Genomic DNA, 10,128 nt, shown 5'->3' on the forward strand with positions numbered 1-10,128 from the left:
ATGTCAGCCAAAGGCCATGCATTGGTCTCCAAAAGCGAAGAGAAAACCCTCTCACCACAGGGCAAGCTAAAATGTACTGTATAGATCTATGAAATTGTACCACAAGGTGCCAAACCTTTAAAGGAAGGCTGGCATTGGTTTTTGTTATTGTGACTTGAATTGTTTAGCAATTATGGGCTTAAAAGGAGCCAAAAACAAGCACTGTTAATACAATTAACACCATAAAGTTGTTTACATTGGAAGGAAAAACAACATGGCCGACATGATAGCCACTTAAAAGTGAGCTCTACAGATTTTTGGCAAATTTGATGGTTTTCTGTAGGATATTATTCATTATATTTATATGAGAAGAAACAGAAATTTTCATACTTCCAAGTGACGTATTTGATTTGTAGAAATATTGGATTTTGCACTTAAATGTCCACCATTAATTACACTTATGATAAAGGTGAATCCTTACTGGAGAGCTCATTAGAGTTATCTCTCTTAGAACATGTAAAACAGAAATTAAATGGAAATTTAACAAGTACTTGACTGCAAGTTTGAAATTGTACTACAAGGTGTCATACAGGTAGGCTGAGATTGATATTAGGGGTTGTGACTGGAACCATTAATGAAAGGGCCAAATTGATGGATGGTCAAATTCTTATCTTGTGTCAAATATTTGACTAGAATGAAAATTCAGAGCTATATCAAGCTTGACTGATGTGTCCACACTCAGGGTTTGACCTCTGTGGTCATATTAAGTGCACCCTGTGAAGCATATTATTAAAATGATGCTTGCAGCAAGAGATGTGATTTGTGAAATATTTAATACTTTTATAGAGAAAAAAAAATCTGTTTATTTGGTGAAATCATTCCTTGCTGTAACTCACCCTTTTTTTTTTTCAAATTCAGATTTCTTTCCTAAAACATAAAGAAATTTGGTCTGCTGTCTATTTGATAGCCTCTTCTACTTTCCAGTTCAGACACTGTCTGTATAGAAGGGCCTGATTTGTGAAATATTTAACACTTTTTACAGAGAAAACAATCAGTTTGTAATGTAAGGCAGGTTGGTGGGCAGACTGTCAGGCAACCTTGTTATAACTCAAACAACCTTTGGCAGAATCAGATTTGTTTCCTAAGGAAAGTTGGTTTGCTGTCTGTCTGACAGCCTCTTGTGTAATAAATTTCACTACTTTCTATTTCAGACACTGTACTTAGAGAAGGACCTGATGTTATGTGATTGTCCTGGACTTGTCTTCCCATCATTTGTGTCAACCAAAGCTGAGTTGGTTGTTAATGGCATCCTACCAATTGATCAGATGAGGGACCATATACCTCCTGTGTCACTGGTATCCTTTAGTATAACTTAGTAAGAAAGTGTGGGCTGGGTTGTACAATTGTAAATGACATCCTCTTCTTTGATCAGATGAGGAGTGTCACTGGTAGACTTTGATATAACTTTGTAAGAATTGTAATGGACAGAATGTGTTGTAATATTATAGAGACTTCCAGTCCTTCGCAAGATGGCCATCTATAAACTGTGTGTGTCGTAAGTTCCTGTTACAATATCTTGTAAAAATAGGACATTGATGGAACATTAAATGATATCCCCATGTTATGGTAAAAAAGGGGTTGGCAAAACTGCATTTTGGATTTTTACTGAAAATTTAACTTAACCTGTATTTTATGGTACTGAACAACTGTGCATAGTTTCAAAAAAGTTTATTGATCTGTTCTCAAGTTGTCATGTAGAAACCATCGGAGTACTGACAGACAGATGGATGAACAAGCGGACGGTAACACATAATACCTCCCACTGGCAGAAAATGGTTGTGGTCATACATAATAAATAATATTCAAAAAGGTGGAGAATAGTGGGAAATGTTATTCTATCTATGTAAAAGATGGTGAATGAAATACCTCCATTGTCGTAGGTCATGTATCTCCCATTTCTTAAGTATCCTGTATTAATGTATTGTAAAAAGGGGAAAGGGTTATTTACATGGTACCTTTCAAGATTAAAAAGTATTAAAATAATTGCTTGAAACTAAAAAAAAAATCAGCAATTCCTGAAAGTTTTCTTCTTTTTCATGCTTTATAATCATTACAATCTTTTCAGTTTTTAGCAAGCCCTAAATTCCAATAAAATATTTTTGTAACTCTGTATCATAGCTGTTGTATGTCCTTAATTTTGACCTCAGGTGTGTCACAACATACCCCGGACAACACTTGAGGAGATGTATGGTATACATTTGCCTCTCCCTCAGGAAGGAGAGGATCCTGACAGACCCCCCACAGCTCATGAAATTCTGAATGTTTATGGAAGTGAGTACTACATTTATTTGTGGGTAGTGGAAGTTTCATTTACAGCCAAACCTGTCTTAAGTGACGTTCCAAGGGACGAAAAATCATGGTCACATTATACAGGTGGTCTGTATGTATAGGTCAATTTTACAGTGAATGCATTACATTCTTTTAAGACTTATTATTGGTTAATCCAAGAGGTTGTAAACACAAGTTGACAGTAAAATCCTTAAGATTTTATTGAAATGAAGTTCCTTTTTATTTATTCTTCTCTTAAATTGCCTCACATACAGTAAAACCTCTCTAAACCAAATCCTGTATTGGCAGTAGAATTTGTTCAGTTTAGGCAGGATCAACATACATTTAAATTGACATGAAGGGATAAAAAACAGTGTTTGGTGTAAAGTTATTTTTGGGGTTTTGTAAAGGCAGGTTTCACTGTATATGGAAAATAATCAAAATGTATCTAAGTAAATAAGATGCTGAAACATTTAAATATACCAATATTTAATCCAAGTGTGGTTGACTAGATTTTAGACCATTTTCATTTATATTAATCAGGGAATAATAAAAAAGTTCCAAGGACATATCCAAAACCTTATGTGGTAGATAAGTACCTAGACAGATACATTTTTTGTGATCAATCATCCTTCATTGATTTCATTGATTACAGTCATTGATAAGTTATGGGTCCATCATTGGTCAATCCTTCAGTCATTAATTATAGTCACAGATCAATCATTGGTCCATCATTCAGTCATTGATTATAGTCACTGGTCAATCATTGGTCCGTCCTACAGTCATTGATTAAAGTGACAGATCAGTAATTAGTCTATCATACAGTCGTTGATTATAGTCAGGGATCAGTGATCGGTCCATTATGCAGTCATTGATTAGTTACAGATCCATCATTGGTCCATCATACAGTTATTGATAAGTTACACTTGAAACATTTACATTTCCTATTTTAGCATTCATGCATCCTTTATTGTGTGTTTACACATCGTTTGTGTTCGTTTAAACGCACGATAGAAGCATTTAGTTTAAACACACACTAGGAGTGTTCGTTTAAATGCAAGCTAGAAGCATTCCTTTAAACGCACAGTAGGAGCATTCTTTTAAATGCATCCTTTATTGTGCATTTACACATTGCTTGTGTTCTTTTAAAGGCACGCTGGGAGTGTTCGTTTAAAGGCGCGCTGGGAGCATTCGTTTATTATCATAATTTGATTATTTCCATGATTCAACTGTTAATTTTATATTATTTGCTATCATTAATTTACATGTTTTCATTAATTCAATTTTTTTCTTTCTTTATTCAACAAGCCATTTTGAGTGGAGCAATGATTTAAACCACACATGACTGAAGGAGAATTTATATTTCAATATTTTTTTTTATTTAAATTAGATGCAGTATGTGAATATAATATTTTGAATTTGAAGCAAAATTACTTTGTATTTTAAAATTAGATCTATTGAAATTTAGAAGAATTGATCATCCCCTATCTTACATAACAAAACCATGATCATATCAGTCAATGGTTATCAATCCATCAAAAAGTTGCTGGAAATAGTTTGTTGTCTATACATATACATGTTTATAATATAGTACAATTTATTATGGATGATTAATAAATGGAAATAATTTCTTTGGCAATCCTCATAAGTTGAAACAATGACATCAATTACAAGTCAATTCTACTGTTAATTTCTAGATTTTCACACCGTGAGTTAAATCATTTTTACATGATTTTTAGCAATGAGAGGTTTTATGACATCCAAAGGATTACCTGATGGTCCCAGGACATCACGCTACATTCTGAAAGACTATGTCAATGTAAGTCTGTCTTCAAAAATAGGTCTAGATCACAGTACATACTGAAACAATTTTTAGATATAAGCTGGTCATATCAAATAGTCATGCTACATACTGAAATCTACATTTTTGTATGTTATTATATTTGTTGGAAAATACTACATCAAGCTACAAACTTAATGACTTGTAAATGAGAAATATTGTAAGTCTAAGACTATGTTCAATTGAGTCTATCTTTAAACAAGATTAATCGCATGCTACACATGCTTTAAGTTTCAGATCTTGGTATATATTTTATTCAAATGCAACTGATGAGAGGTTGCTCCTTGAAACACGTGTGCAGCATATCAAAATTTGCAATATACATGTATATAATTTGTATTTTTTGTATCTACATAATTTTTCAAAAACCTGTTTTGGTATGTGTGTCAGTGATTTCTCCCTAGTATTTAACAGTTTTAAATGTCACTCCTGAGAGTGCCTTAATAATACCCCATGGAGGCTAGAATGCGTTTTGGCTTGAGAGTCAGTCTGTTAGTCTACTGTTATAACTCTTTGAAATTTATGAAGTATATTTAATTATTACTGAATCATCTTGTTAATAAAAGAAACATTAAAGAGTTTCATAAAAAGAACATGTTTAATTTTAGGGTAAGTTACTGTACTGTAAGAATCCCCCTGGTACTGATCCTGAGGAATTCAATTGTGCTTGTACTATTATCCCTGAGGAGAAGAAAAAGCATCCTGTCATACAAAACCAAATGCCACAACAGTCAAAACTAGACAAAGAATTCTTCAGAAAGGTTTGTTATTTTGGTTTTGTAGAAGATGATTGATCCATTTTCAGCTCACCTGGCCAATGGACACGTGAGCTATTGCCATCACTTGGCATCCATCGTCATCATCCGTCGTTGTTAACTATTTTTCAAAACTCTTCTCCTCTGACCAATCAAACTTGGTATAAATGTTTTTAGTGGTATCCTGCATAGAACTGGTATGGGGATTTTTAATCCATCGAAAAACATGGCGGCCATTACTAAAAATAGAACAATAGGGTCAGACAGTAGTTTTTCACATATATATCTAAGACTGTTAGGTTTAGCTAAATTCTGACCAGGTAAAAGTGTTTAGCATGATGAGATCTATCTGCAGTCAAATATTAGTTTTAATCCATCAAGCCGTGTTGATGTTATTGCCCTTTTTCAATGTTTTTTTGCTATTTATAACGTTATTTCTTTCAAAAATCTTCTCCTCTGACAATACTTAACCAATTGAAACCGAACTTGGTATTAATGTTCCTTTGAGGTATCCTGCATATAACTGATGTGGAGATTTTTGATCTGTTGAATAACATGGCTGCTGTTACTAAAAATAGAACATAGGGGTTAGACAGTAGTTTTTCACATATATCTCCAAAACAGTTAGGTTTAGCCATTTTTTTTCAAAAGCTGAAATGATCCCTATTATTAGGACTACAAAAGTTTTCAAGGATAAAAGTTGTCAGATGACTCCTTGTAAGACGTTTTTTTTTTTGTTTTTTTTTTACAGTTTTCAGCCACTATCTTGAAAACTATGATAGAAACTTTCAATTGCTGAAATGATCCTAATCAAAATTGTTATACAACTTCTTGTTAAATTTATTGCCCTTGAAAGGCAGAATTCAACTAGGTGAGCAATTCAGGCTCCTGGGAGCCTTTTGTTTCGTTCACTTGACCAAAAGGCCATGTGAACTATTGTCATCACATTGCAGCTTTATGTTGTATGTAGTAAACTTTTGAAAATGTCTTCTCCTCTGAAACTACAAGATGGATTGCAACCAAACTTGGTATGAATGTTCCTTAGTGTGTGCTCTACATAACTGTTGTAGGGATTTTTTTATTTGTCGAAAAACATGGCTACCATTAAAAATAGAACATAGGGGTCAGACAGAAGTGTTTTGCATATATCTCCAGAACTGTAAGGTTAAGCCAATTCTGACTGTGTAAAAGTGTTCAGCTTGATGAGATCTATCTGCGGTTAAATTTTCATGGTAATCTGTTTAGCCATGTTGGAGTAATTGCCCTTTTTAGATGTTTTTCACTATTTTTAATGTTATTTCTTTCAAAAATCTCCTCTGACGCTACAGAACCAAGTAAGAACTTAACTTGGTATGAAAGTTCCTAAGGGTGTTCTGCATAGAACTGATATGGGTTTTTTTTTATCCAGCGAAAGAACAATCAAGGGAACCAAGGTTCTAGCGGGAATCAAAAGAATGCAATCCAGGGACAGACCAAACATGGAAAACAGACATACACAACAAAGAACATTAAGTAACTATAAGAATACATACAAAGTAACAAAAGCAAATGGGCAACTCAGACTCCACTTGAAACTGGGAGCATGGACCAGGTAGGGCAAGTGTCCTCTGCTTTTCTAGAAACACCCGCCAAGTTCCTCATAAAAAGTAGACGAAAGAGGAAAAGGAAAACTATGACACAAACAAATCAGTTTTCATGGTGCAGGTGGATACATCGTAACAATCCACGAGTTCATGATGGTGACCATAAAACTAGCCACCGTTATCAAAAATAAAACAAAGTAAGACAGAAGTTTTTCGCATATATTTCCAAAACCATTAGGTTTAGCCAAATTCTAACATGAGAAAAAAATGTTTATCATGATGAGATCTATCTGTGGTCAAATTTTCATGTTAATCTCTTTTTTTTTGCATTTTTTATGTTAGTACTTTGAAAAAAAATTTCCTAAAAAATTACTGGACAGAATTCAATAAAAATTGATAAATTTTTATCTGAGAAAAAACGGCAGCTTTTACAAAAATAGAATGTTGCTTATCAAGCTAGGTGAGTGATTCAGACATTCTTATTTTTAGCCAAATGAGATTTCCTTATCGCACTTGTTAGGGACTTAAAACATGTGATGTTTGTGACATTCAGCATGCCCATTCACTAACTGCAGTTGGTTATTCACATACAATAAAATCATGTTCGTACAGTCTCACAAGTCAAAACATTTATATGTAAACAGTATTCTTTTTTAAATTTTAATCTTTGAATTTCTGGTATTCTGTTATGTTGGGTAATTTGATCGCCTGCTATTTATTTTTTTGTTTAATCATGGGAAGCTGTTTTTTATTCAACTGCCATCATATTCAACATAGACCAACATGTGCCAAACAGTACAAATCATATTACATCTATTCTACACTGTACTGTCACATTACATTTCTATAATAAAAAAAAGTGCAAATTGATCATTTTAACATTTTAAAAACGATCTACCCCGAAATACAAAGATTAAGGGATGCATTAACCCCCAAAACTAGTGGGCATGCTGACGTTCCAATAGAATGTTTTAAGGCGTCTTATGAACACAATAGGGACAGGCATTCTGAATTGTAGTACTGATCAGAAAACTAATTTTAAAAGTGAAGAAGAATCAAACACCACCAGAAACTGAAGGAAATCTCATGTGTCAGGCTCTAACAGTCTACTAGTGCTGGCTCTGAAAGTCTCTTGGTTACCTGTATCTTGCTCTGAAAGTCTCTTGGGTACCTGTATCTTGCTCTGAAAGTCTCTTGGTTACCTGTATCTTGCTCTGAAAGTCTCTTGGTTACCTGTATCTTGCTCTGAAAGTCTCTTGGTTACCTGTATCTGGCTCTGAAAGTCTCTTGGGTACCTGTATCGTGCTCTGAAAGTCTCTTGGGTACCTGTATCGTGCTCTGAAAGTCTCTTGGGTACCTGTATCGTGCTCTGAAAGTCTCTTGGGTACCTGTATCTTGCTCTGAAAGTCTCTTGGGTACCTGTATTGTGCTCTGAAAGTCTCTTGGGTACCTGTATCTTGCTCTGAAAGTCTCTTGGTTACCTGTATCTTGCTCTGAAAGTCTCTTGGTTACCTGTATCTTGCTCTGAAAGTCTCTTGGGTACCTGTATTTTGCTTTGACAGTCTCTTGGGTACCTGTATCTTGCTCTGAAAGTCTCTTGGGTACCTGTATCTTGCTCTGACAGTCTCTTGGGTACCTGTATCTTGCTCTGAAAGTCTCTTGGGTACCTGTATCTTGCTCTGAAAGTCTCTTGGTTACCTGTATCTTGATTGACAGTCTATTGGTTAGGTGTATTTGGCTGTGACAGTCTATTGGTGATGTGCATCTGGTTCTGACAGTCTGTTGGTGTCGTGTTTCTGGCTCTGACAGTCTATTGGTGACGTGTATCTGGCTCTGAAAGTCTGTTTGTTAGGTATTTCGGTGTGACAGTCTATTGGTTAGGTGTATCCAGTTATTTGTGGTGTGTATCTGGCTCTGGCAGTCTAAATAAGGTTTCAGTATCCATTACTTTATGTTATACGAAAGAACTTGATTTGGTTAATCATCAGCCTTTATATACCAAATGGTTGAAGCCATCCTTTGAGCAAAATATGCCAGCAGTCTATTGGTGACATGCATTTTGCTCTGACAGTCTATTGGTGACGTGAATCTTGCTCTGACAGTTTATTGGTTAGGTGTATGTGGTTCTGACAGTCTGTTGGTTGCCTGTTTCTTGTTCTGACAGTCTCTTTGTGACATGTATCTGCTCTGACAGTCTCTTTGTGATGTGTATCTGGCTCTGACAGTCTGTTGGTAAGGAGTATCTTGCCCTGACAGTCTATTGGTGGCATGTATCTTGATCTGACAGTCTTTTGGTGATGTGTATCTGGCTCTGACACTCTACTGGTGACATGTATCTGGCTTTGACAGTCTATTGGTGACATGTATCTGGCTGTGACAGTCATTTGATGATGTGTATCTGGCTCTGACACTCTATTGGTGACATGTATCTGGTTCTGACAGTCTATTGATTACCTGTATCTGGCTCTGACAGTCTATTGGTGACCTGCATTTGGCTCTGATGGTCTATTGTTGACGTGTATCTGGTTCTTACGGTCTGTTGGTTAGGTGTATATGGCTCTGACAGTCTATTGGTTAGGTGTCTCTTGCCCTGACAGTCTATTGGTTAGGTGTATTTGGCTCAGAGTTTTGACAAAGACAAAGCAGGGTGTATTCAATGGTCAAGTGTTCCTGGTTTGTTTTCTTATTAAGTGGTAAGCGTACAGTCCACCGTCACTATGACTGTCCTGGTATTGTATTCTTACTAAGTGGTAAGCGTACAGTCCACCGTCACTATGACTTTGTCCTGATATTGTATTCTTACTTAGTGGTAAGCTGTACAGACCACCGTCACTATGACTTTGTGCTGGTTTTGTATTCTTACTAAATGTGGAGATGTACAGTCCACTGTCACTAAGACTTTGTCCTGGTATTGTACTCTTACTAAGTGATAAGCTTTACAGTGTACCGTCACTATGACTTTGTCCTGGTATTGTAATAGTACATTTGTCTTTTCGTTTTCAGAATGAGTCTAAGGTGCGATCTAAAGGAGTAGTGGGTGTTTCAAACATGGCTCGTGCTCAAGGACAGATGAGTAACACTAACTCACCAATGAGTAGCACACAGACTCTAAATGAAAAACCCTGGAAAAAACATCATAATACTAGAAAACGGGAAAAGTTAAGGAGACTTTATAAAGATCAGGACTGTATCTAGGTTTTTTAGCTGTGATAATGCAATAAATTATGCTATTGATGGTATAACATGTATGTGTTATTATTTTGCATTAACAATCCCAGAGCCTTACAATATGGTAGGTTTGCTAGTAGTTTTTCAAACCTATTGGTCATATGCTTTGACAAACTAAATATTGTGTCAATAATTGTCTTGATGCAATATGTTTTAGTGGTTGGAATAATTAGTTAGTCAAAGCACGTGCCAAAATCTCCTGTTTATATCATGAGTGAATGAAATATAATGAAATGAAGTTCTTTTCCACACTTTTGCAGAATTTACGCATTTCTGCACTAATGTGTCCATGGATGAACTGCAAAAAAAGTTTTGTTTGCAAAGTAAGCAAACATATGTACTAATTATTATGCAATATACAAATATGATAAACTTATAAACTTAACATACCCCTTTAATTACAGTAAACAAGGTA

General features: G+C 35.2%; 1 protein-coding gene across 2 annotated transcripts in view; it reads left to right on the top strand.

The window, feature by feature from the left end:
* Positions 1 to 9,729, top strand: part of LOC148602206 (large subunit GTPase 1 homolog) — a 34,554-nt gene extending 24,825 nt beyond the window's left edge. The window contains exons 11-16 of one of the 2 annotated variants that reach the window (XM_088554228.1): positions 1,191 to 1,334; positions 2,187 to 2,310; positions 4,047 to 4,126; positions 4,756 to 4,908; positions 6,311 to 6,414; positions 9,489 to 9,729. In XM_088554228.1, the coding sequence (XP_088410354.1) occupies positions 1,191 to 1,334; positions 2,187 to 2,310; positions 4,047 to 4,126; positions 4,756 to 4,908; positions 6,311 to 6,414; positions 9,489 to 9,519 (636 nt within the window). In that variant the 3' untranslated portion in view covers positions 9,520 to 9,729. The remainder of the gene's footprint in view (positions 1 to 1,190; positions 1,335 to 2,186; positions 2,311 to 4,046; positions 4,127 to 4,755; positions 4,909 to 6,310; positions 6,415 to 9,488) is intronic. The other variant, XM_088554227.1, reaches the window with a different exon arrangement.
* The last annotated feature ends 399 nt before the right edge of the window (positions 9,730 to 10,128 follow it).

The sequence above is a fragment of the Perna viridis genome, chromosome 12 (assembly GCF_037379345.1).
Source record: "Perna viridis isolate PV_CMFRI_1.1 ecotype Kerala chromosome 12, ASM3737934v1, whole genome shotgun sequence".
Taxonomy (NCBI): Eukaryota; Metazoa; Mollusca; class Bivalvia; order Mytilida; family Mytilidae; genus Perna; species Perna viridis.